The sequence below is a fragment of the Manis pentadactyla genome, chromosome 6 (assembly GCF_030020395.1).
Source record: "Manis pentadactyla isolate mManPen7 chromosome 6, mManPen7.hap1, whole genome shotgun sequence".
Classification (NCBI taxonomy): Eukaryota; Metazoa; Chordata; class Mammalia; order Pholidota; family Manidae; genus Manis; species Manis pentadactyla.
The window spans coordinates 141614121-141641879 of record NC_080024.1 but is presented as its reverse complement, the minus strand read 5'-3'; the positions used below and the strand labels follow the sequence as shown (position 1 = coordinate 141641879).

General features: G+C 33.8%; 1 protein-coding gene across 9 annotated transcripts; it reads left to right on the top strand.

Moving 5' to 3' along the window:
- The first annotated feature begins 97 nt into the window (after window positions 1-97).
- TXNL1 (thioredoxin like 1) lies at window positions 98-26781 on the top strand. 9 transcript variants are annotated; one of them, XM_057504211.1, is made up of 10 exons: window positions 98-359; window positions 8498-8594; window positions 9859-10032; window positions 15200-15322; window positions 16954-17023; window positions 18350-18522; window positions 20593-20697; window positions 24482-24568; window positions 25203-25245; window positions 26625-26781. In XM_057504211.1, the coding sequence occupies exons 1-9, from the start codon at window positions 262-264 to the stop codon at window positions 25239-25241; spliced, it is 966 nt and encodes a 321-aa protein (XP_057360194.1). In that variant the 5' UTR covers window positions 98-261; the 3' UTR covers window positions 25242-25245; window positions 26625-26781. The 9 variants fall into 9 exon arrangements, with proteins under 9 accessions (XP_057360194.1, XP_036774424.2, XP_036774427.1 ...); XM_036918529.2 differs by having other exon boundaries at window positions 24439-24568; XM_036918532.2 differs by lacking the exon at window positions 24482-24568.
- The last annotated feature ends 978 nt before the right edge of the window (window positions 26782-27759 follow it).

The following is a 27759-nucleotide window of genomic DNA, read 5'->3' as shown; positions in this document are numbered from 1 at the left end:
CGGAGCTGCCGCGCGGTGGCTTCTGGGTGCCGCGCGCTTTCCCGCACCTCGCCTGTCCCCTCCCGCCTCCCGTCCCCGCCCCCTCGGCAGCCTCGCTCCCTGGCGTGACTCGGCACTGAGAGCCCGCGGAGAAGACGCCGCCGCCGCCAGCTCCCCTGGCCAGGCCTCGGCCTCCTGGAACCAGCCGCCTCCCGCTCCCGGGTCTTCTCCATCAGTTTGGAAGCCGGTGGCGTCGCGGCCGCCCCGCCGGGCTCTCTGAGAATGGTGGGAGTGAAGCCGGTCGGAAGCGACCCGGATTTCCAGCCGGAGCTGAGCGGCGCGGGCTCCAGACTCGCCGTGGTCAAATTCACCATGCGAGGGTGAGGCCGGGCGCGAGCTCTGTGGGCCCGGTCTGTCCGTCCGTGCTTTGCTTTCTCCCCTTCCCGGTGCCGGCTTCCTTGCGGTCTCCTGCTCCGGATGTCTGGCGCTGGCCGCTGCTCCAGGCCGCTGCCCAGCTAGGCCGCAGTTCTTGAGTGTGAGTCCCGTTTATACATAGGGTGTTTCTGGCGGGCTCGGAGGCCTGGCCAGCCGCTGTCCACAGCCCAGGAGCTCCCCGCCCGGACAAGCTCTGCCCTGGGAGGTGGGCTGCCGCTCGCATCTTCCAGTCTGTGGGCGTCTCCCACAGCCATCCTGCTTGCACCTGTCTCCTTTCCAGGGAGCTAGCTGTTACTTGCATCTTAAAAACCCCAGATCTTATTTACCGAACCCCTTATTCTCTTCACCGCTTGCGTTTCTGCAAAGCCTGTGGAAGATTCAGATGGGGCTATCCAACTAAATGGCGTGGTGCTTAGTCGGAAAGCTCAGCTAATGCATTTTAAATTAAGTTGATGTTGGGTCAGGATACTTTTTAATTTTAATGGTTTTGTTACTCTTTGGGTTAGTAACTTTGTAACTTAGGCTTCTCTACGTCGGCGATTGCAGCTGATCACAGAAATACAGTACAGGTAGACAGGAATCCAGATATCTTGTTTTGACCAAATAGACTCCATATTCGACTTGATCATTTAAGAGGACAGGGTTCTTGAAAGATGTTAGCAGGTTTTGGTAAATCTCAATGTAATTTATAGGTCGCAGAGCTAGTGAATCTTCCCTATTGGATGTGTGAAAGTGACATGTTGGAATTCAGAACCGAGATTCAGCAAATGCGTGTGTTTGCTGACCTCCCCTGGTGTCTGTCAGTGCCTAGTTAGGAGGATTAGGTAAATCAAGTAGACCTCTCATCCTCCTAACTAGGCACTGACAGACACCACGCATTATTTACATTACACTAACTTGGAGAAGCCTACAAGGTATCACTGTTTATGCAACACATTTTAATTGTTCAAGTAACTATATAAACATAAGGCAGTATTTTGAGTCTCAGAGCAAAACATGATTCATAATTATTGGATATGATTAAATGTTCAGTATATAAATGGTGGCATTAGGATCAGATAATTTTAGGGGTTGAGGGATACAGGTAGAGATGGATTTAGTTTTAGGGCAGTACATCGGATTTTACCTGCGAAATAGGGTACCCATTTGTTATGTGGACTTTCACTTTTACGTTGAGGAAGATAAAGTTTTCATTATAAAGATATATCTAAAAGGAAAGTCAAAATTCTGTAGCTGTGTCTTCCCAGCGTTAGCAATTTTGTATTGTGTGTATTTTTAATATGAGGAATATCAGGACATTAAGTACCTAGGCCAAAATTGGAAATGGGAAGAGATGATTTTAACAACGAATCTCATTTTTATTTCACTTTTCTAATTCTTGTCAGTGTGAGCACTTATACTTTTGTCTGTCAATGATGTACTCTCTTTTTCCTTTGCCATAGCACAGAGAGATGAAAGAGTAATAAATAATTGATTAATTCAAATTGGAAAAATGGGGAAACATTGTTATTGAGGACACACTTCCATTAGCAATGAGGTATCATTTAATCATAAACATAGGTGCAGGCATTGATTGGTAAAGTACTGTATTATTATTTACTTTTAAAAAGGTATTTTTGGTGGAATGAAAATTTATTTTCTTTGAAAAAACTGAGAGCAAATAAAATGTATGAATTTAGAGAACTAAGATCCAAATCATACTTAGGTAACATAACTTTGATGTGATTGTATTTGCCTTTAAAGTTCCTTTAAATATTTGACCATTAATGTATTCCTACACAAATTCTGTGACAATGTGACCCCAGATTTTTGTAAGTGGGTGTCAGTATTGGACCCTCAAAACAGTAAAATCATTTAACAAACCGCTTAGGTGTGAGAAATTTCTTAGAAGAAACCTAATGTCTTACCATTTTAGACCAAGAAGATAGTTTTCTCTGGCATCCATTTACTTTCCAATCCTCTTTTAAGACCTATTCCTTCATTTTCCACTTCCTTGCTTACCCATCCTGTTAATTTAATTAAAACCCTGTACAGTTTGTAGCTCTTCTGTTTAAGAATCTTCAGTGGCTCTCCAGTATTATTTTTCAGTTTTTTTAATTGTAGTAAAATACTTGTAACATAAAATTTACCATTTTAACCATTTTTTAGTGTACAATTCAGTGGCATTAAATATATTTACTATATTGTAACACCTTCATCACTATTTCCTGGAATTTTTTTCATCTCAGACAAAAACTCTATACCCATTAACACTAACTCCTAATCCCAACCCCTGCTAACCTCTCTTCTACCTTCTGTCTCTATGAACTTGCCTACTCTTGTTATTTCATAAAAGTGGAATCATAAGATATTTGTCCTTTTCTGGCATATTTCAGTTAGCATAATGTTTTCAAGATTCATTGATATTGTAGCATGTGTCAGAATTTTCTTTTTTAAAGCTGAATAATATTCCATTGTATGTACATACCACATATTGCTTATTCAGCTGTTTATGGTCATTTGGGCTGTTTTCACCTTTTGGCTATTGTGAATAAACCGTTATGAACATTGGTGTGCGAGGATCTCTCTGAGTCCCTGTTTTCAGTTCTTTTGGGTGTATACCTACGAGTGAAATCGCTCACTTATATGGTAATTCTGTGTTAACCTTTTTGAGAAACCACCAAACTGTTCCAAAGTAGCTGCGTCATTTTGCATTCCCACTAGCAATGCATGAAAGTTCCAATTTTCCACATAGTCACCAACACTTTTCATATTTTAATAGCCATTTTCAATTGATGTGAAGTGATACCTAGTGGTTTTTACATTTCCTTAATGACTACTGATGTTGAGTATCTCTGCTTATTGGCTATTTGTTTATCTTCTGTTGTAGAAATGTCTATTCAAATCCTTGAGCTGGGAAAGTACTCCTTCACCAGATACATGAGTTGAAAATGTTTTCTCCCATTAGGTTGTCTTTTCACTTTCTTTTTTTTTTTTCTTTTTTTAAAATTTTGGTTTCATTAATATACAATTACATGAGCAACATTGTGGTTACTAGATTCCCCCTATTATGAAGTCCCCACCACATACCCCTTACAGTCACTGTCCATCAGCGTAGTAAGATGCTATAGAATCACTACTTGTCTTCTCTGTGTTATACTGTCTTCCCCAGGCCCCCCACCGCTACATTATATGTGCTAATGGTAATGTGCCTCTACCCCCCTTATCCCTCCCTTCCCATCCATCCTCCCCAGTCCCTTTCCCTTTGGTAACTGTTAGTCCATTCTTGGGTTCTGTGAGTCTGCTGTTGTTTTGTTCCTTCAGTTTTTTTGCCTTTTCACTCTCTTGATAGTGTCCTTTGATAACACAAAAGTTTTGAAATTTTGATCTGTTTTCTTTTGGCGCTTGTGCTTCTGGTGTCATATCCAAGAAGTCATTGCCAAATCCAGTGTCATGAAGATTTTCCTCTATGTTGTCATCAAAGAATTTTATATTTTAGCTCTTAAGTTTAGATCTGTGATCCATTTTGAGTTACTTTTGTTAATGGTGTAAAAGGGTACTACTTCATTCTTTTGCATGTGAATGCTGTTTTCCCAGTACCATTTGTTGAAAAAACTCTTTTCTCCAGTGAATGGTCCTGACACCATTCAGTATTTTTTGGAGCAATGAAAGTATTCAACATTTATAACTTAGCATGTGTAGGGACTTGTTTAAGCACTTATATTGTCTCACTCATTCATTCCTTAGAATAGTTTTTGAAATTACCCCCATTTTACGAATGAGTAATTTCAGTCACAGAGAGGTTAAATAACTTGTTTAAGCTCCCATTGCTGAATGTACTATTTGGATTGTAGAGTGCTATCCTTGTTATTCCCAGCTGAAGCAGAAAGGAAACACAGGTTCATCTGTGTATTGCACAGAGCCTCACATTTTTCAGTAAATAGTGCCTTGAATAATTTAGTTAACAGCTATCCCTGCAAACTAATCTTAAGACCCAGGACAATTCAGTCTCTTAGGCGTTTTCCCTACCTGTAAAGTGGGAATAATATGACAACCTAACCATATTGTTTAGAGAATGAAGTCATATATGTGAATTATATACTGTGGTAGTGTATTTTTATAACTGGCATCTCTATACTACTACTAAGTATATGCAGATACATTGAGTGATTATAAGCAGTGCAGTGTTAGATTAGGTCAATTTTAAAGTTTTAGTTTTGTGGGCTTGGTTCTGTTTCAGTTGCAGAAAGCTGGAGTGTTTGATACGTTCTTTTCTCTCAAAAAGCATAATTCAGAATCCTTCCTACATATCTATTTATTTTACATAGTGGATTTAACAAATAAGCTTCCCTTCAAAAAGGTTTAGCTGTAGAAAAGGTTTCTCTGGTCTCTCCTACAAGTTCAAAGTCCTTTGATTGTGTACGAAGGGCTGTGAATCAAGGGCTGTGCCAGAAAAAAAGTAAAATCCTGAAATTCAGGCATACTTAGGGCATGATAATTTAGACATGGGAAACATCTTAGCGAATCTAGTCCCTTCTCATTTTATACAGAGAAATCAGATGGCTTATTCATGAGCTCAGCTAATAATGGAAGTTTAAGTTTACTTTTACTAATGTTAAAGGAGGCAAACATCTTACTTAAATAACCTTTCAGTTCATTTGAATGATTTGTGTGAAAGTATGCTGCTGTATATATTTGTGCTTCTGTGTTCTATGACTTACTTTGACTTGTGACTAATGTTCCAATCTGTGGTTGCCAACTAAAATCGAAGGATCTAGATAAGGTTAAATTTTGAAAGGGAACAGTTATTTGCAAGATAGCCATTATTTTAGTACAGTCTGTTCAGCTACAAGACGTGTTCCTTTAACATCAGTTTGCTCATATGCGATTGGTGAATAGAGCAATGATGTCCATAGAATGTGGAAGTTGTGTTGGTTCATGTTCTATTTTTCATACATAGTGAAGATGAGGAATAGAAATAGAATGTTGTAGCAGGTAGGAGGAGAACCCTCATTCACACAGGGAGGCTCTCTTTCAGGTTTATTTTAAGAAAGTTAAAGTTAACAAAATTAAATATGAGCTTCTGCACCCAGCATTTGTTCCCCAGGGGGATTCATTCTCCATTGTGCACTTCCTCTTGTCCCTGCCTTAGTGGCAACCCTACTGGCTCAGAGCACCACTTACACTTGATTGTTTTTATTCATTTTGAATATTCCCTGAGGTAGGTAGTCTGTAGATCTGAGCTACGTGCCTGGCAGTTCAGGTATTTCCAGAGTACTAATGTTTTTCTTTGGGATATTTTCACAAAGTTGCATAGGTTTAAATGGTTTGCCTTAATCTTACATATCCTATTAGTCTTCTTATTTTGAGTGCATGCTTTTGCAGAAGGAAGATTTTCAGGAATGAGTATAGTATACTATAGCATAAATACTTCGTTTGTGACACCTGTTTAAATGCAGTTAATGTCAAATTCTCTATTCTCACCTTATTTAATGTTTAAAAATAAAACACCTGTTCATCATAAAAAAGCAATGGATGCAGAGGTATGGATAATTAAAAACTTGCCCCTCACCTCTTTGTCTTCCTTTTCCAATCTCACTTTGCAGAAGTAATTAACATTATTGTGCAACCCACCTAACTTTTTAATACATATTTTATACACACACATCTTTTTAACGTCATAAGAGAACATTTTATCATGAGACTTAGTTTTCTTTTAAACAGTACAAATTATCCTTATCCCTTGGTACAAATGTACTATAAGTTTTTTAAGTGTTTTTCTGTGATAGCTTATTTAGATTTTCTAATTTTTTACTATTACAAGCATTGCGTTGAATTCCTTAAACATACTATTGTGAACTTGAGTAATTGTTAAGATTGACTTTTAGAAGTGCGATTGTTGATCTGAGTTGTGTTCATTTCACATTGATAGATAATTCTGACCAAATGGCTCTTCTATGACTATCATCCAATTTGTACTCTCATCCATAGTACTTAAGATATATTAGTAGCTGGAAGCATTCTGTGTAACTGAACATAGATTTAATCAACTGTTTGTTTCTTAATAATTTAGTCGTAGTGCCTAGTAGAGGATTGTTACATCCAAAAATCTACTTTGGAAAGCACCAAATTTACTATTAATAACTTTATTGTTACTTTCTTAACTTTTTGGTGTGAGGCTTAAGGATGGCACAGGATGAAAATGTTAAGAATGAAGATACAATCACAGTTTGAGTATAAAGATTTGTGAGTTTGAACATTTGGTTCTTTAGAATTTGCTTTTCTTTGTGTTTCTTCTGCTAAAACCAAGACTTTTCTCATTTTTTTGAACTTTTGCTGAGATATACTTAGTGCACAATTATTAATTGGTAGCATAATGAATTTTCACAAATTGGACACACACACCTGTGTTATCAGCTTTTGGATGAATTAAACATTACTAGCCTCTTAAAATCTCTCTAATGCCCCTGTCCTGTCACTTACTCCCACTGAGGTAACCATTGTTCTGATTTAAATACTATTGATACATTTTGCCTGTATTTCAACTGTACAGAAATGAAATCATACAGTGTACTTCTTTCCTTAGTATTATTTATGAGGGCCGTCCATGTTTTCCATGAAGTTTTCCATCAGTCAGTTTTGCTTTTGTATAGTATTCCACTGTATGAATAACTACAGTTAATTTACTCATTCAGTTGATAGGAATTTGGGTAATCTCTAATTTTTTACTATTGGATATATTGCTACTATCAATATTTTTTCAGATGCCCTAAGACAAACATATGTAGACAACAAACAACTATTTCTGTTGTTAATGTATCTCAGAGATGGTCATAGGTAGGCATAAATCTTGCTTAGCAGTTACTGCCGGTTCTTTTCTTCCCCCATAAAGTGGTTATACCAGTTTGCACTGTCTAACAGTTCAGTGGCTCCCCATTCTTGACAATGCTTCATTCTTTCTTGTTTTAGTTATTTTGGTGGGAGTAGTTTTAATTTGCATTTCTCTGGTTTCTCTAGTGGCTAACGAAATAGAACATCTTTTCAAATTTATTGACTCTTTGGATAACATCATTTGTCAAGTACCACTTCAAGAGTTTACCCATTTTTTCTTTTGGGTGTCAGCCTTGTTCTTAATGCTTGTAGGAGTTCTTTACATATTAGGGGTATAATCATTTGATATGTTTTATAGTTCATTTTTTTTTTTTTTTACCAGTTTTTGGGTTGTCTTTTCACCCTCTCAGTGGTATCTTGATGAACAAAAGGCCTTAATATTTTCCAGTTTATCAATATTCCATTATATCATTTCTTTGCTTTTTTCTTTAGGGCTTTTTGTGTTTTACGAAATCTTCACTTAACTCTGTGGTTTTGAAAATATGCTCTGTAGTTTTTTTCTAAAGGATTTTCCTAAAATCCTTACTGTTTTACCTTTCACATTTAGATCTAAAATCCATCTGGAATTGATTGGTTCTTGTGTGTGGTGTGAGATAGTGATCAAGATTCAATATTTTCCCATGTGTATATCCAGTTGACTCAAAACTGTTTATTGAATCCTTTCTCCACTGCACTGCTTTGTCAACTTTTTTGTAAATCAGGTTAGTGTGTATGGAATGGGTCTATAATACCTGGTAATGTAATTCCATCAGCTTTGAACCTAAAATGGTTTAGGCTATCCTTGGTATTTCTCTATAAATTTTAGAATTTAAGTTTGTTAATTTCTCCAAGAAACTGTGTTGGGATTTTAATTAAATTGACCCTACAGACCAAATTGAGGAGAATTGACATCTTGGCAATACTGAGTTTTCCAATTCTTAAGCATAGTGTATTATTTCACTTATTTAGATTTTCTTTAATTTTACTGAGAACAAAGCTGGAAGACTTCATGCAATTAGACTTCAAGATTTCTTATAGACTGGAATTGATAATTAAGGCAATGTGGTATTGATGTAAGTTAATTTAAATAGTCCAGTGGAAAAACTGGAAAGTCTGAAGCCAGGTTGATAAAAGTTTGTATTATTTTATGTTTTAATTGACAAGTTCTTTGGAGTATAAAATAGAACAATTTTTGGTGTTATTTTACTGAGCATTCCTTTTATCTTCCTCACAGGTGTGGACCATGTTTAAGGATTGCTCCCGCATTCAGTTCTATGAGTAATAAGTATCCACAAGCAGTGTTCTTGGAAGTAGATGTACATCAGTGTCAGGTGAGAGAAAGGAGTCCTTTTTTTTTTCAATGAATTTGCAAATCTGTTTGAAATTCAACATTAATGTCATCTTTCATTTATTATCTTTTTATAGGTAGCACTTATTCCTTTGAAGACAGGAAAATGTGGTGGCATGATGATTACAAATGTTCTTATAATTGTATTAATTAAGGGTAGTCCAATATTAATTGCTTTAGGCTTGTTTTATTAATATCTTTCTGATATAATTAATATGTTAAGCTTAATTGGTCACCTGGCAGTTCTGTGTTTTATGTATCTTTGTTTATCTTTTGCAGATCTAAAATTGTATCTTCCACTTTGGCTCATTAGAAAACCATCACAGAGAATTCTTGCTTATAGTTTGATTTGAATTGATCAATTTGTAATCTTAGCTCCAAAGCTGCATACTCAGCAGAAACTAAAATGTTGATTAGTGTTGATTGAACCACAGTGTTATACATAGATTGCCCTTACTACTTAGTTGAAATGGTTGTGACAGTTCTTCATTTGCATATGTAGAAATATGGAAAAATATTTGTGAAGTTCCTTCTAACACTAAAAATGTCGTCTTCAGTTCTGACTAAGGAATAGCTGTATAGCTACTTTTTGTGTGTGTGTGTGTGTGGTGTGTGTGTGTGTGTGAGGCTTTGTCTTTGATACATTTCTGAGTGTGAAAAAAGTTTTAAAATGTTACGTAATTTGTAGTTAATAGTTTGGGGATTTGGTGTGAGCTCTATGTACACATTGATTGTTTATGTCACATGCTACTGGACTGCAGCACTGGCCCTTTTAAGTATTCACTGTCTCTAATCTAGAAGTGCTGACTTCTGGAGCTGCATTGTCTTATATGGTAGCCACTACATACATGTGGAAATGTGGCAAGTCCCACATGATATGTGTTGTAAGTATAAAATTGGATTTCACATGTTTCTCTTTTTTCTTGTGGATACTAGAAAACTTAAGATGACATATATAGTTAACATTTGTGTTTCTATATTGGAAGCTAATTATTCTACTGATTGAAGTATTTAGCACTAGAAGTGAAAAAAATGCAGGTCTGTTCTTCATTGTGGTTGTAAGGGTAATGTAGTTGAGCTCCTTAGAAATAGGCTGCTTTTTCTTAAATAACATTTAGGAGTAAATTATTTTACATGTTTTTAGGTCATTCTTGTAATATTTAACATCCATAGGGATGTAGAATGAATACTTAAAGTGGTTTAATCTTAGTTTTAATCTGTAATGCTGTTTAACTTGCTGATTCTAGGGCACAGCTGCCACCAACAATATATCAGCAACACCTACCTTTCTGTTTTTTCGAAACAAAGTGAGAATTGATCAATATCAAGGAGCAGATGCTGTGGGATTAGAAGAAAAAATCAAGCAGCACCTAGAAAATGACCCTGGAAGCAATGAGGACACAGATATTCCAAAAGGCTATGTATGTACCCTTAAAAGTGAAATCATGATTCATCTTTCATTGGTCATTATGTCTCTTCCTGTTTTATCTTTTGCTAGTTAAGAACACTTTAAATAACTTTAAATTCAGTAGCTATTTGGTTTTGTCTATGTTGTGTGTTTTATGACCTTAAACCCTCATTCTAAACTATTTTTCCTAAATTTCACCTGATAATTTCCTTTGCCGTTTATTTTTTAAATCTGCTTTCTGAACTATTTTAACTGTAACACTTATTTTGTACCCTTTTCCCCAAAAAAGTGAAGAAGTGTACATTGGAAAAGTTCTCCCTTTTTTTGACCATTGTATAAAATATGTAAATTTTAATGTGTAACCATTCTATCCTGAACTTCTTTTCTTGCCACTTCCTAGAGATTTTTCCCTCTTTTTAAATTATCTCCCCTTTCTGGTACTCTAGTTGCTGATTTTGTGTAAGAATCAAATTTGACTTTAGTACTGGATATGTTTTTCTGAGTTTTAAGAGTGAGTTATTATTCTAAATAATAACTTGAAGACTTAAGAACTTAAAGCTTTTTTGAAAACTATGTAACATCAATAGCTATAACTCACTGTCTTTATCAGCTGAGAGTTATTCAGGAAGAAAGTAAAATTCTGGAGTAATACTTCATGGCAGCAATTTGCATAAACAAAGTACTGAATTGGCAGATGAGAGGCGAACTTTTAAAAATGCTTTACCTCAAGTTAAAGCTAGTATCTGAAAGTATGTATCAAGTACATTAAAGCATATCTGTGTCATGGGGCTACAAGTCCTTTTTGTTAAGTCCCTTAAATTCATGCTGAGGAAGGTGAATCTTTCTTTAGTCAGGTAACTGAGATTCTGTTTTTGTGTGAATGAGGTTGTGTCTTCAAAAAGTGTCTTTAACATGTAATACAAGCACTAATTAAGTTTGTTAGGGAAATGCAATTAATACTTACTTAAAAAAGAACTGTTACATGATAACCTGAAATTGTAATATCCAGTTGGAAAGTATGAACATGTGTAAGTCAGAGTTGTGACACCTTTTGGAAAATTTTGGAAATCGTTTTATTTGTAAACAGCTGTGTTTACATCTTTGTATTTTTTTATTCCTATATTACTAAGGGTTTTTGCATGAAAAAGTCTTAGTCAAATAGTCCTGCTGTTTAGCTAGAGGGATACTTTACACCTCATCTGAATGTGGTACCAGTGTTTTGACCTCAGGTAGGAAATAAGCAGGAAGAAATGAAAGTTTTAAGAAATCAAAAAAATTTAGTTTTCATGCATATGTTGTGAATACATTGTGAAAGGCTATTAAAAACATTTTCATTTTTTTCCATCAGCTGTCAATAAAGATTAAGTTTTGAAATATAGGTTTTAGAGGTTTTTTAATATTCAAAACTGGTAGTATGTTCCCAAGAACATTATTCCTCTCACAATACAAAATAAGAGTAAGAGTCAGTGAATGAAAACCTGTACCTTAAGTAGATTTAAATGTAAGCTTAGCAAAAATGTATCGACAATTTTTAAGTAAAATTTTGGATTTCTTGGCATAAAGACCTTTAGTCCTTATGTAACACTAAGAGACTATGCAGTTACTGATTTTACACCTCCTGTCCTTTTAAAACTCCTGATTTGATAGGAGCCAGAGTAAAAGAGAACACATACCTACTTTAGAGGAACATGTATCTACTTTAGAGGGGTTTAACTTACTACAAAAGATGTGGGTATGATACTCAAAAGGTTAAGATTTATAGTGGAATCTTATTCAGGTGTTAATGTATTTGTGAACATAATGACTTTTAGTTTTTAAAATGTTTATTGAAGTTGGGAAAATTCAAAAAGTCTATCTTTTCTCTCCTGTATTTGTTAAGAGTACCTAGCTTCAAATGAGGGGGGGCTATTAATATCGAGTCTTCCTCTCAAGAAGTTTGAATGCTAGGTGAAATGGAATTGAACTTGTACTTGCATGTCTTCTGAATCTTGATATATTTTAATATTCTAACTGCTAACTATAGATTTTGCTCTAAAATTGTTCATTAATCAAAACGAAATCAAATATTAAGGGACCCTAATTTGTGTAGTAAGGAAGGAAACAGATCTTTCTACCAAAAGCTTGAAGCATGGAAAGGTATTTCTAACTTATGTGTGTTTCATGTTAGATTTTGTGTCCTTGTAAAGAAAATGATGAAATTTATTTGATATAAGAGTTAGAGTAGTACAGTAAACACATATACCACTCATCTGTGTTCATCAGTTGTGAATATTTTCCTATTTTTTGCTCTATCTTGATAGGTTCTACTTTTATCTCCTACACAATCATTTAAAAGTAAGTTATAGATATCATGATTATTCCTCTATAAATATTTTAACATGTAGTTTCTAACAGCAAAAACATTCTCTTGTACAACCACAGTGCCATTATCACTCCTAAGAAATTTAGCATTGATAAAATATCTCTAATGTACAGCCTACATTCAGATTCTCTAATTGTCTCCAAAATATCTTTCATAGTATTTTCTCCACATCTAGGATGAAATCAAGGATCATACATTGCATTTAAGTTGTCAGTTCACTTTAGTGTTTTTTAGTCTAGAAACTTTTCTCTTTTTTCTTTCATGACTGCCTTTTTTGAAAGTTTAAACCAGCACCAGTCTAATGTAGCAGTCATAGGCACAAGTGGCTATTGAGCATGTGCAACTGAGGAACTGACTTTTTAATTTAATCTACTTTTAGTTAATTTAATTTGAAATGGCCACATGTGGCTAATGGCTATCTTATTGTACAGTCGGGTCTAGACCATCTGTCTTATAGACTGTCCTATAATCTGGATTTATCTGATTGTTTTCTCATGATTCTTTCCTCATTATTGGCAAGTTGATTATACAGATAGTGATACTTATTTCCAATTGCATATTTTCAGATTATGCCAACCTACAGTTATATAAGATATATAAAATATAATGGCATTTTGTCCCAGGGTTGGATACAAAGCATTTTAATGCAGTTGTTTGAATGTGAAACTTGTTTTGTGTGCCCCATGATGAATAAATATAAAAACTTTAGATAATTTCACCTGTTTAGTTTAGTGTTATTATTAGGGTATAAGAAGTATGACTGCAGTATTGTCTTCATGTGTGGGCTCTTAATCCTAGACGAGTATTGAGAGGCATCTTGGTAGGATGGGAGACATAAACATTTAAAAGATTTTGTCAAAATTTCCCTTTTAAGGCAAATGTTCATGAAGTTCAGCATCACTCCACAATAGAGCTTTGTTCCAAAGCACTACTTTTCTCTCCCTCTCCCCTTTTTAAATTGGCTATGATATGTAATGAGTAATAATATTTAACCTTTAATACAATGGACCATTTAATATAATATAAAACATTTTGGCTTTGATAGTATTTAGGCTACTCCATGATTATTTAGGGGTCTGTTTTAATGGATTGTTAATAACATGTTGGTACTTGCTTGACATGTAAACAGTTTCCTTTAGTTTTTCATTACTGTATATACATGCATTAGTATATTCCTGTACAAAAATAATAATAAAGATTCTTTGTAATATAAAGGTGAACATACAACTAATAATTTATAATACTTGTTAACCTTTAAAAATATCCTTATTTAGCAGGTGAAATGTATTCTTTTCTACAAAAATAGAACTTGTCATGATCAACTTCTCTAGAAGCAGAGCTCCTAAATAGACCAGTCACTATAAAGAATACAATAAAAGAGCAGTTCCATGAAGGCCAAGATGATTTCACAGGGAAATTCTGCAAAAGCTTTAAAGACCAAATAATCTAGTGTTATTGCAACCACTTAAGACCCACATATATAAGGAGAGAAAATGTCCACAATTCTTTTTGAAGTAAATATGACATACTCAGAATCTGACAAAGTTTGCACCAAAAAAGAGAGCGACTAGCTAGTTCTAATTAGGAGTACTGGTGTAAAAATCTTAAATAAAATAATAGTAAACAAAATCCAGCAATCTAGAGGAGAAAATCTTGATCTCCTAATGCAGGAAAAGCATTTGACAGAATTCAATACCTATTTATTCCTAAAGCATTCAATAAGATCTTAATAGGGAAGCACTAGAGACATTCCCACTAAAATCAGAAGCAAGACAGGGATGACTACCATCACAATACTCTTCGGCATTGTATTCTCTTAGCCAACACAAATACCGAAGATGGGAAACTGTAAAATGACACCACAGGGAAACAGCAAAATCTGGAATATATATCATTTTCCATGATCTATATCTATATAGATTTCATGATCTATGGCCATGTAGCCTATACTATGATGCCATAAACATGATTGTATAGGCTACATGGCTATTGATTTAAAAGATTTAAGAGATATATTAACCAAGTAGTGTCTATTCTTTTTTTGGATCTGTAGTCTAATAATTCAACTATAAAGAATTTATGAGACAATTGAAGAAATTTGAAATTTATGTTTGCTAATATTAAAGTATTACTGTTTTAGTTGTGTGAATGTTGAAGTTTTTGTTTTTTAAAGTCTTCATCTCTTAGAAATGTTAGTGAGTACACTGACATGTTCATGAATTAAATGAAAACATGTCTAAGATTTACTTGAAAATAATCAGGGTCAGGGGTAGGGACTGATTGTGGGATAAAGATGAAGTCGAGTGATCATGAGTTTGAGATTGTAGCTGGGAAGTGGGCATAGAGGTTCACTGTATTTTATTTATGTATGTTTGAAATTTTCCATAATAAAGTTTTTAATCCTTATTGCTGTTCATCTTAAATTTGAACTCTTCATAGATATATGTTGAAAAGAGTGCATGGCCACTGGAAGAGGGAGGTAGACTTTCTTTGGATCCTACAAGTACTTTAATTTGCATATTTTCCATTGCAGGACAGTCATTTAAAAAGTGTAAGTCAACATTTTATAATCTTAGTGTTCAAGGCTTGGTTTTTGATACCTTATTGAGTGGGCTAAGCCTAGATTTGGCTTTAATAACGAGTGTTAGATCTCAGAAATTCAAAAGAAAGATTATTAATATAAAAGTTTTGGTTACTAATTTAAGAGAGATCCTGTCTTCAAAATTGCCTAGTCTAAAATCACATACTTACATTTCTTACCAAGATTTTTGTACCAAATCCAAATGCTTTGCCTAAAGTCTTAATTTAACTATTTCAGATGGATTTAATGCCTTTTATTAACAAAGCTGGCTGTGAATGTCTTAATGAAAGCGACGACCATGGATTTGACAACTGTTTACGAAAGGACACGACCTTCTTGGAATCTGATTGTGATGAACAGGTGATTGAATTGAACGCTTGTAGGGATGATCATTACTTGTGCCCACTTGTTTCTTTATCATGTTTTTGCCTTCTTCCCAGATGAGCACTTCTTCCTTTCCTTTTTATAGGTCTTAGTTTCTTTGGCCCCTGTCCTTTGACCTGCAGGCCATGACCTTACTGTGGTCTATGTGAGCTCCTAGGGGCAATACAGAGAATCATCAGACTCTTGAAGTAATCCCTCTGCTGAGTTGAGCTTTCGCTTCTCTTAAGTCCTTTTGTTCATTCTTGACCTGCTTTCCATACATTTTACCCAACCAAATGAATTTGTCCCTGAAAAATAGAGGCTAATTAGATGAACATTGCCTTATAGTCCATACCCCCAGATGTATACCTGAATTGTACTTCCCTAATCCCTACATTGTCACAGAGGAAGCAGTGTGGTACTGCTTTGATCATCTTGACTATTGCTTTCCTTAGTTTACTTTCTACTCCACTGTCTCTGCATTGTTTCCATTCCAGTCCATCTTAGGCATGTTTATAAAAGTTTTTTTACCAAAATACAAATCTGATCATGCTTCTCTTTGTTAAAAGAGTTATATTATTCTTCTTCATTGACATTAGGAAGAGGATGTCATATTCTTGCTGACTTGATCTGTTTCTAGCTTTCCACTCTCATCTCCTCTTCACCTGTGATTCAAGCCCCTAAACATGTCATACTTACTGTTTTTTGACACATTATCACAGGTCAAGTATATAAAGTACTTACATAACTGAAGGAAATATTGTAGGTGTTTTCATAGGCAGGCAGACCACAATGATTCTGAAATCATATATCCAAACCCCGTCTTTCTTTGCTCCAAGCAGAGTTACCTTATTCTGTAGCTTTGAGGATATCATTCACATTGTGCTCCTTGTAAATGGTGCCCTGAATATAATGTGATACACATCATCTGGACTGGCTACAACTTCCTGGAAGTCTTCCTTCTAGGGTAGAAGCATAGGTACTTACAACAGACACAACTTCAGCTAGAAAGAAGATGGAGTGAATGAATCAGTTTCTGAGAGAGAGGTATTCTCAGTTTTTTTCTCAGACATTGTTTTGTATCCCAGTTCCCTTATATGACCTTCCAAATTCAGTTAGTCAAATAAATTTAGGATGGAGGTTTGGAGGTTACTGTAGAGCTCTAAGAGTCCTACTTTCTTGAATTTGGCATCAAATAGAACCTTTTGAGAGCTAGTCTCTCGACATAACCTGTGCAGTATCTCCAAATTGTCAAATGTTGATGCTTGATAAGTGTCCTAGAAAACTTTAAGCTTATTTGCTAAACTGTATAGTTCTAGTTTTAATTTGGCATTTGTTTTTTTGGGAAAGTAGATTGCTTGCCACTTTGTAGGTAATAAGACTGTAGGTTTTTGTGCATAATTTTAGTTAATTTTGTCAGTTCCTTATATGAATAATAGATTATTGTATTCTCAAATATCAGTCTAATCAAGTTACTGTCAATTTACTGATTTTACATATTACATTGGTTTTGGTGGATGAATTAAATTTTTTTCTGCCTCTGAATGAAGCGTTTTAATTCTGCTTAGCTATTGTGTATATTTAAGGTGTTCAAAAGCCCTTTTAAGATGAAAGTATTTTCTTCACAGCTACTCATTACTGTGGCATTCAATCAACCTGTTAAGCTTTATTCGATGAAATTTCAAGGGCCAGATAATGGTGAGTAACTGACAGCTTTTCTTTAACTTTCTGTTCTGTAGCTCTGTTAGCACATATTTAAAACTTTTTATGACATAGAGGTAGATGTTCTTTGTTTTGGGAAAGAGTAAAATTCTTTTTAGAACAAAGCAAGGGTATAGATGAATGGGCAAATGTGAGGTTCTTACGGACTGAAAGTAAGAAAAAGGAAACTTTTCACCTTATTTCTAGAGCTTTTTATTTTAGAATTTAAATTTCCTCTTAATCTAAAAATGAGGGAACCTTTTCTTCCAACTATTCTAAAACTCCAGGTTTGAAGCAGCCATTTTTCAGGATCAGAACTGGGGTGGATTTATTTCAAACTCCTTCAAAAGATGATAAACCTAAGGCTCTATATCTTCTATTTCTGATCTATTAGTTTCATTTTCGTTATACATACTATGATGCTGTAAACATGATTGTACAGACTTGGCACTTCTCTTTTTATTAAATAAAGGTTTCTCCCCCTTTTTCTGTTTATTTTGAGGTTTTTTTGCGGGGGGGTTGGGGTAGCAGTAGGGACTAGGGTTTTTTTTTTAATTGATGGGGAGAAACAGCACCCTTTTATTAGGTAGTGTTTCCTTCTCATTTGTTACGCTAAATTTTCATGTATTAGTGATTTCTTCATTAATAAAATTATATCTTGATTCTGAAAAAAAGAAGTAGTTAAAAAAGCAGGTGCTGTAGAAATGGTATTTAAACAATGTGAATATCTTAAGATTCCTCAATCAGTAAAATATGGATCTAGGATTGTACCCTGAAGTTAAAGGAACTAAGACATTCCATAAATGTGATCTCACCCACTGAGCACATCCTAATCCCTAAGGTGAAATTTGGCAATTTGTAAAATTAATTTCTTTTTAACTAAATGTTACACTGCTAATTGTTCCTAAATAAAATGTACCAATTGTTGGCAACTGGAAGACCCAGTTCAAATGTTACTACTTTTATGAAACTTGTTGTTAACCTGCAGATATTGTCAGAATCCACTGTCACCTTCCCCATAACGTCCTCATTTGTAGTATTACATTTACCATACTATGTCTTTGTAGTTGAGGGCAAGAATATGCATGTGCATATGTGTTTTAATCTCAGATTCTTAGTATAATGCTGGCAGGCCACAAATATACCAGCAAATGTCTTTTGGAAATAAAAAATGGTTATGAAAATGAGACTTTTTTACAATTCCTAAGGACACAGGGTAGATATGTGTGTATATGTGTCTGTTATAGTGTGGACATAACTATAAAGGGAAGAAAGTACTGTATGTTTGGTTTTAGCATTTAATTTTTTCCTATCATTTTATAGGTCAGGGTCCTAAATATGTAAAAATTTTTATCAATCTGCCCCGATCTATGGATTTTGAAGAGGCAGAAAGAAGTGAGCCAACTCAAGCTCTGGAACTAACAGAGGATGATATTAAAGAAGATGGCATTGTCCCACTTCGTTATGTTAAATTTCAGAATGTTAACAGTGTAACTGTAAGTAGTGTTTGATTTAGATATATTTAATGGGTTTATGGGTAAGAATTCATGCTCTTTTTAGTATTCTAAGTGATTTAAAATGATCCTTTAAAGTAGTTCACTTTGGTTTGAATGTCCACTTGGTTTGAAATGAGGAAAATGTATAATGAGCTAATTAAATTTTCCAATTTTTAATTTATCTCTGTGCCCCAAAGAAGGGCAGGTTGATTTTTTTGAATTTGTGGATTTGTTAGTTTATGAATTTTATATGTATTTGGCATCTTTTGAGTTTGTTCTAGAACATTTATACTTAACTGAAGATATTTGTGCTTTATTCTTCATACTTGGTGATGAGTGATGATACATTTGTAAAATCCATTTTACTTTCCTCGAGTATAGAGTATTAATTGTCATGATCTCAGTAAAAATGACTTTTTAAAAAGATCTTAATTATCTTCTTAAAAAGATAATTTTATGTTATTTTAATTTACATTAAGAAGTCAGCTGTTTCTTAGCAGTTATTAATTGCTTTTGAGAATTTTAATATTAAAACCCCAGCACATGTTCTACAAACCCCACCCCCCACTCTGGCCCAGTCCTTCAGAGGAAGGTGTAGGAGGGTTAGAATAGAATAGTAGAATACCTAGAGAAAAATGGGAATCAGGACAAAGTCAGGGAGAACAGGTCACTACCAAACTAGTGTGATTTCTTAATTTTAATTGAATAATTCTAGGATGTGCTAATTTTAAGACATTTTCAATAGATTTTACAGATACACTTAGTAAGATAAGGACTTATAATTAAGTTTTTGAAATATTCTATCCAAGTGAAATTGAAGAAAATGGTAATATTAAGCTAGGACACTGGTTATCAAATATTTTCCTGACTTTGCTCTTTTTTGTAACTTATCAGTTATAATGCCAGTTGCTTTATTTAGTGATGGCAGGAAGGCATTTGTTTATTGGACAAAAAGTCCTTTCAGCCCAGAGATCCTGATAATCTCTGTTATTGCTAATCACTGAGCGTAGTTACCTTGCGATAGGCCCAAGTCTTTATTGTACTGTGTTCTTTGTCCCATGTCAATCAAAATTTTAGTCAGTGACTTCAATCAACACAAAACATGCCTGTCACTTTTTTTGGTGATAAAATTGATATCAAAATAACAGTTTTGATCAGAAAGTCTAATCAAAGTAAACATGAATTTTAAAAGCAGTAAATACAAACTGTTGTGCTGAGGTTCAAAGAGCAAATAAATAAATAGCTGATTTAATATTCTTATTATAGACTTGGGGTTTTAAATAGATAAGCTCAATTTGAGATGAATCTGTAGTTGCTTATGAAAACAATAAACACTGACTAATGAATGCCATCTGAGAATGAAAGAAGTATGTTGCCCAAATCAAAAGAGGAAATATTTTTAAGTAGGCTACGCTATTGTCTTTTTAACAATGGTGCAAAAAAAAAAATCCAATTTTTCTTTGAAGAAGGATCTATGGGTAAAGCTTCTGTCTCCTAACATGCTAAGGGAAGTTTTTTTTTGTTATTTTTTCCTCCTAAGGGAGGTTTTTAAATAGAAAGTATAAAGAATCAAGCTTAACAAAATATGCACAGCATGGTATAGTTTTAGGAGCTGATTTCTAATGCCATTTTTTTCTTTTAATATTTTAGGACATTGAATGAATAAATATAAGAAAGACTGTAACTGCAGAGAGTTTTTTCAGTGGAAAACTATCATTCATTAAAATTTCAACAGCAGTCTGCCCATTGTAATTATGAATTTACTCTTTCAGCATTCTCTGTAAAGAATTTAATTATGATCCCTCCACACCATAATTTACTGAGCACAGTAAATTATTAGGAACTTGTATATGTGGATATTGTGACATGACATCCCAGGAGAAGCTGAGACTAGCAGGACAAACAGTGGAATTAATAGTACTATAGGATTACAAATCTAGATATAATTTGGATTAATCCTTACAAAGAATGGAAGGTTTTTAAAAATAATATAAGGAAATCAGCTAAAATTAAAGCATGTTTATAAAAAAAGGACTGTAATCGTTAATATAAAACCATTCTTTTTGGTAGATATTTGTTCAGTCCAATCAAGGTGAAGAAGAAACAACAAGAATTTCATATTTTACATTTATTGGTACTCCAGTCCAGGCAACGAATATGAATGACTTCAAACGAGTAAGTCTATTTAAATGATATTTAGGGAAAGTAAAAATATAATCAAAAATAATAATTTCATAAGGATCAAAATCATGTCATGAAATTTTATATGGTTAAACTATAGAACAGTAAGTTCTACTAACCACATTTTTAGTTATCTAACTAAAAGAAATCTCTAATAAAAATAAGTTCTACTGATAGAGCATCTGTTAATGAATGGCATCCAAGTAAAAGTAAAAATAATGCATTATGGAAAGTAGTTAGGAATAACTGAAAACATGGGAGTTAAGCCATTATTAGTGAGATTTTGCTAATAACTTTGCTGATATTAAGATTTTGATTATCATTCTTTCTGATGAAAACATACTTAAATGTCAAAAAATTTTAACCAAAAAGAATGGACTCAGTTTTATTGCACGTGAGATACATTCAAACAATATGTTTGCTTAGAGAATGCATTTAAGGAAATAAATTTTCAGTTAACAGGCAGATTATATATATGTATGTTTTTTTGTTTGTTTTTTAAGGACAGAATCCTAAGGTTTGCAAATAATTTAAAAGGTACATGGGAACTTTAGGAATGGGAACATTTTGTACATTCATGGAACTACTTCTAATTGGTAGCACTTACGTAGGGTGGATCTTAAAATATACAAGCACAGATCATAGAAGCGCCACCAAGAGCTTTACAATTCAGAACTCAGTTGCTGTACTAGATTAAGGGTTCAGCAGCAGCACAGAGGTAGGTATCACTGTTTCTGATGGCTGCACCTGGCAGGCCGTCTGGAACTTGAGCTGATGATAAGAGAGAGTTTTCCTAGAGTTGCCAGTGCTTGAAGGGAGAGGCACCAACTTAACAATTTAGAGCCCTGTTTGGGGAATTGGAGCCATGGAACATCCTAAAAACTCTTAATCTTTTTGATAGTATCTACATTCAATTACAGAAAAAGTCATAAAATTACATAATAGTATGTGTGCTTATAAAAATTTGTATGCTGTTTTTACAAAATTGATAACCTTGACAATAGATATTTTAACTGGTCATTTTTCAAATACTATCTCCCGTCTCACAGCATAATTAAATTTTGGGAGCTGTAGGAACAATTATGTACTTAGATCTGTCATGTCAAATGTTTGACATATGTATAATGACAGGTCAGAAGAAGCAGAGATTAAACATCTACATTTTTATGATATGAAATATGCTGTACTGGGAAAATGTGTGAGCATCAAAGACGTTTTGGCTGCCTACTTGTTATTTTGCCTGTGTGAATTAAATGGAATTGGATTTGGCTTTAATTGTGTCATGCATAGTTTGTTTTTAGCTTAATTCTGTCATAAGATCTGTTATCTATTCTTATTTTCTGGTACCATTAATTTGGCTCTAGTTTCTTGCTTCTCCCTCAGCTTATGATATTTTATTTCCATATTTGTTTTCTAAGTAACTACTACTCTATCTTGTCCATCATCTTACCAGCCTGCTGATTGGTTACATTTTTCTTATGTGCATTAATAATTGTCCATCTAAGAATCTGTCTCCACCTCTAACATCCTCTCTTCCACCCCTTGTAGTCTTGTTTTTCTCTCCTTGACTACTAAATACCTTTTTTTGGACTGTCTGTAGAATAGCAAAGTTGCTAGACTTTTCTTGCTTTAGAGGATTTGTGTTTGTTTTAAAATTTGTGTTTTTAAGTACCTCTTACCTTAAAATTACTGTAGAGCAATAGTTCTTAAATTTTTTTGTTCTCAGGACTCTTAACATTAGTATTACTGAGGACTAAAAAGAGCTTTAAGTTTATGTGGGCTATATTTATTTAATATTTACCATTTAAGAAATTGAAACTGAGAAATTTAACAAGTATTTATTTACAAAAATAAACTCACTGTATGTCAACACAAATAATATTTTAAAATTAAAATCCATATTTTCCAAAACAAAAGTCAATTTAGTAAGGAGCATTGTTCTATACTTTTACAAATTTGTTTACTTTCTAGCTTAATAGAATCCTCTCATTCTCTCATCTGCTTTTGTATTCAGTCAGTTTTGCTATCATAGGTTATGTAGCTTCTGAAAAACTATTGTATGCTTGTGAGACAATAGAATCAAGAAGGCAAATAACAATTAGCATTATTATGAAAATAGTTTAGACCTTAAAAGACTCCCTTGAAAGGGCCTCAGGGACCCCCAGCCTAGACCACACTGAGAACTGCTGCCAGAATAATTTAATACTGTCATGGACTCTATTTTTGGTATTCTGGACTTCTTAGTCTCTTGCTTTTAATGTTTGATAAATTTTAATTGGTTAAGATGATCTGGTATATATTAATATCATATTATACTTCCTTTGAATAGTTTGTGAATAAGATTTGTTCTGTTTGTTTCATTCATTGTCCAGTAGGGTTATTCCTCAAAAATAAGCTAATATTCCAGTGTTTTTTAATACTGTGCTAAGTCATCAACTTCAATTTATAAAAATTAACATGTCTGATTGAAATTGGCCAATTTGGTCCTCATATAGGTAGAGTCATTTTTTAAAAATTGTAAATGAGTTTGGTCTTTAGTAAAGGAAATGGAATGGTACAATCATAATTCTTATCTAAACCAAGTTTATTTTTTTAAAGGATAATGCACAAAAAAAATGGAAAGTTAACAGTTGAAGGCTCTTCCTCCAGAGTATTCTTATACATTCCCAGTGCAGTGATATTTCTTTCTCCCCAAAATGGCTGGGAAAGCATGAGTATTTTGTACAGAAAGAGGGCCTTGAACTAAACTTCGGGAGTGCAAATAGGTAGAGGAAAAGATAGCAGTGGACACTCTAGATAGAATGGAAAATAGGAACTTGGTCATGAAAGTGGGAAGGTGCAAGAGACATTCAAGGACAAGTCAAGCATGGCACTTCTTTTACCTTACATATTTAGTCGGTCTGGATTTTAATGGATTACACATTCAATAATTTGAATTTCAAATTTCAAAATAGATTTGGCATGCAGTTACTAGCACAGAGGCACTTTTGATACCTGTTCATGTAGTGAAGAGAGCTTTATAAAAGTTTAATGAATGATAATATAGAATTGATGAGCATTTTCAGTTTATCTTTGTACATTACGTGAATTGTTTCTGGATAATTTTAGTTCTGGCAATGTCATTTGACCATCTCTTATCACTAAGATGATAGAAGCTGAGGTAATGCTGATGAATCTTAGATGTGACCAAAATTCTTAGACCACTTTGCATGCTTTTAAAACTTGCTAAGGTATACTAAAGATTTGGGAGACTAGAACACACCTTTCACTTGTCTGTTTTTGGCCACTGTAGGCATTGTGCACAAATTATAATACACACTTGGGTTATTTGTTGTAGTAAATGGATTCTTTGTGCTTCAGCATGAAAAGCTTGCTGTCTTAATTGGAAGTAGATGTTTCTTTGCTGAAATATGCTCTTTACATGGACTGCTTTATTTTAATACAAAAGTAATAAGATATAAGTATATAAAAGTGAGCAAAATTGAGGGGCTTCTGCTTCTAAGGGAATGAGGTGCATGCGAAAAGCAGAGCCGATTTTCTACCACTGTAATAGAGTTTTTTTCTAAACTGGCCATTCACCATGTCAGCTATTTTTATAACATTTATGTCTGTTTATTTTTCAGCTTTTTTAATCCAACTCAAATGAATTAAAAACAGAAGATTTAAAAAAATGAAGTAATATAAAGATTGACCTTATCTCACTCTACTCCCCTCCTTGCTTCTCTGCTCACCTAGCACCTGTCTGCTCTCACCCTTTCCATGTTCTCGTCATTGTTAGTGCAAGATTTCTACAGCTTCCATCATCTGGATCAGCCTTCTTGTACCTCCATTTCTTCAACCATCTCTTTCTTCATATCTTGTTCTAGTATGTTTTTCAGTTGGCCTTTTGGTTTTTGTTTTGGGCTTGCAACCAAGTGCTTTAATTTCATTACCATAATGTGTTGCTCTCCCTACTTTTGTTTTTTTACTTTCTCTCATTTAGTTTTGTACTACATTTTGAGAAATAATGCAGTAAAACATGCACTGTTGTAAATGCTTTTATATTTAACTCATTGTTGGATAATGTTTTAATCCAATCTAAAGTCTAAATATTATTTTTTAGGACTATAGAATTGTTTTGGAAGTCAATATGAAAGTTTAAGTTCTCTTACAGTAGTACTAGTATCATATATTGATGAGGCTGTAGTTGAGATGTGTGAGTTTTCTCATTGGAACTGTAGCCCAATTGTCTTTTTGCTGATTAATTGTGGATGTGTCCTCTGCTTTGCCTACCCAACTGAGCTCAAGGCCAGTTGAAAGACTTAAGAACTGAATGTTAAGGCTGGGTTAAAATAATAACAGAAGATCAATGGACTGAACAAATGTTTTTGACACCTAATTTTGATGTACCTAGATTTTTGTTTCTTTGAGGTGTAATATAAAGACAAAAATGAATAAAACAGCTCTACATTTGGGGTGAGAAAATCCAGTTGGAATGCTGAATCTCTTCTTTTTTACAGAGAATACACATTGGCAAGTTGAGAGTTATCAACCTGTGAAACAGTATGCAGATTTGTGTCTTCTACTGTATCACATTTGCTAAAATTTAAAATTTTAATATTAGTTGTTTTGTTTTGTTTAATCTAATAGCTGTGTGTTTTGTGTGTTCCCAAGTGATATACTCAATAATGCTTTCTGTGCTTATCTGCTTAAATTCATTTGTGATACAAATAGTGCCATCTCCCCCTTTTTTTTAAGAAGGCTTCTCTTGGGTCTTAAAATCTGAATTTCTTACTCTTACCCATGTACTCTTTTATGAGACACTTTCTGGCATCTTTTTTGCCTTTGGACTTTCTAACAGATGTTTTCCTTAGATCAAAGAGATCTTTTAAGATAATAAAATTATTTTCTTTAAGGTGGGAAAAATGGCATTTCTAACATCATTTGATTGGGAAAGGTTTTTATAATCTTTGTCATGAATTATATTAACCTGACCATGTTCTGTTGTAAACCAGACATGTACTGAAGAACTTTGAGTTTTGCTTGGTTCAGACACTACCATTTGGAGCAGAATCAATTTAAAATATGAAAACTGCATCTATACAAATGTTCATAAAAATCTTTTTACATACAAATATATAATAGTTTGCAAACAGATTTCTTTGGAGACATTTCTGCTATGAGAATACATTATCTAATGATAAGTTTGAAGTAAATTATTTGCTTAGAACATAGTTTTGGAACCCTCCCACGAAATTTTTTTAAAACCTTGGTAGAAGTCAAGTTTAATCTTTACATATTTTTGTTACCACATTAATAACAACTAGGTCATTTTGAACCCTCCAACAGCGAATTTTTCTAATCATTGTCAGAAACAAGATTTATTCTTACATTTTTTATAGTACATTTGTAGCAACCAAAGTTTTTTAAAAATAGAAACTAGGCAGAATTAGTCATTTTTAATCTGTTTTCATTGCATGTCTACATATTGAGAGAAAAGTCTAGAAACCTGTCATCTTGGGCATGAAGACATAAGTTTAGCATACTCTTTTAATTCTAGATTATTTTGTGATCGACACTTGATTTCTAATTGCCTAAAAATAGTATGCCAAATATGTTTCACTCATATAGCATCATCTTTTTATTAACTTCTCTAAACTGTCAACCTTGTTTTGAAAAATTGCATTACTTTTTCTTTAAACAGTGTGGAAAACCAAAAATAGCCTGCATGTGTGTGTTTTTATTTTTTTAATTCCTTGAGGCTGGGAAGGGAGGGAGGGTCACAGTTTGCTTCAACAATGAAAATACACTGCATGCCAAAAAAAAAATGCAGGGATAAAAATACCAGGGTTTAAAGATGATTAACAATTAGCTATATTATTTTGTAAATAACACATTTTAAATCAGTAAGATACATGTATAAAGTTATTTTTGTTTTACAGGTTGTTGGCAAAAAAGGAGAAAGCCACTAAGGTACAAAAGGCACTGGAAGACCATGTTGCAATCAGATCTACAGCTCCTGGATAATTGCTTGATTCTCATCAGAGACTGTCAATATTCCATGCATTGCCATTATCAATAAATCATTGCTTTTGTTCAGATGGTATCACTAGTGTTTTTATTGTAATCTTGATACATACAATTGTAAATAAAAGTCACTACTTTTGCCAAGCTTAATTTTTGTCAGTCTAAATAAGTATTTTTTCTATTCATTTATCTGAAAATTGGCCAACTTTTGATTTTCAAAGAAATTCAAAAGTGTCTGGAAGCATATTGATTCAAAAGCCAGTTTCTTTAGAATAAAACTTTTAGGGAATTAAGCAGTGAATGTGCACTCATATGCACATACACATACAGAGCAAGCGCTTTGATACATGGACTTAGAACAGCCAGCCAAGTTCAAATGAGTACTAACTCATAAGTTTATAGCATAATATTTGGGTCATCTGGGCTATAAAAATTGCTCAAATTATAAACTACTATAAATATGCAAGTTTAATGAGATTTAATTGTTCTCACCTAAAACTGTTAGTTAATGGGACCACAGATTTTAATCCCTTCTGGATAAACTTTAAAAATTTTGAGTCGGCCATTTACTGATAGAGGTATGTTGAAATCTGACAGGAAAAAATACAGTACTATGAATTAATGAAACAACAGGAATTAATATCTTCTAATGAAGTATTTATTATCTTAACTGCTAAAAAATGCAGTGTAAATATACAGAGGTTGATTTAAGGTTGAAAATGGCCAAATGTGTATGTTTAAAAGGTCTTTCAGAGAAGGCTGGCAAAACAAAACATCTGTTCATGATGACTTTTTTAAGTCTTAAAACTAATTTAGCAAGTACTGGGAAACTTCATTTCTAAATTTCTCTGAGAATTAAAAAGTCAGTGTTTGAACAGTACATAAGACTATATTCATCCTGATAAATAATAACATTTGAGGGCACTTTGGTTGAGGAAAATATCGTTGAGAATAGTGTTTTGTCTTTGGAAGGCCAATGTATTTATACACGTTTATAAGAAAATTATGCAGAAGTTTTTGTGTTAAAATAGTCACTTTTCTGAAACCACA

What these genes read in the sequence shown, in the direction of transcription:
- TXNL1 (XM_036918528.2), top strand. Translation starts at nt 262, where the DNA reads ATGGTGGGAGTGAAGCCGGTCGGAAGCGACCCGGATTTCCAGCCGGAG. An exon ending in ATTTCAAGGGCCAGATAATG is followed by an intron (nt 17,024 to 18,349) that starts GTGAGTAACTGA and finishes ATCATTTTATAG; the next exon opens with GTCAGGGTCCTAAATATGTA. An exon ending in AGAATGTTAACAGTGTAACT is followed by an intron (nt 18,523 to 20,592) that starts GTAAGTAGTGTT and finishes TCTTTTTGGTAG; the next exon opens with ATATTTGTTCAGTCCAATCA.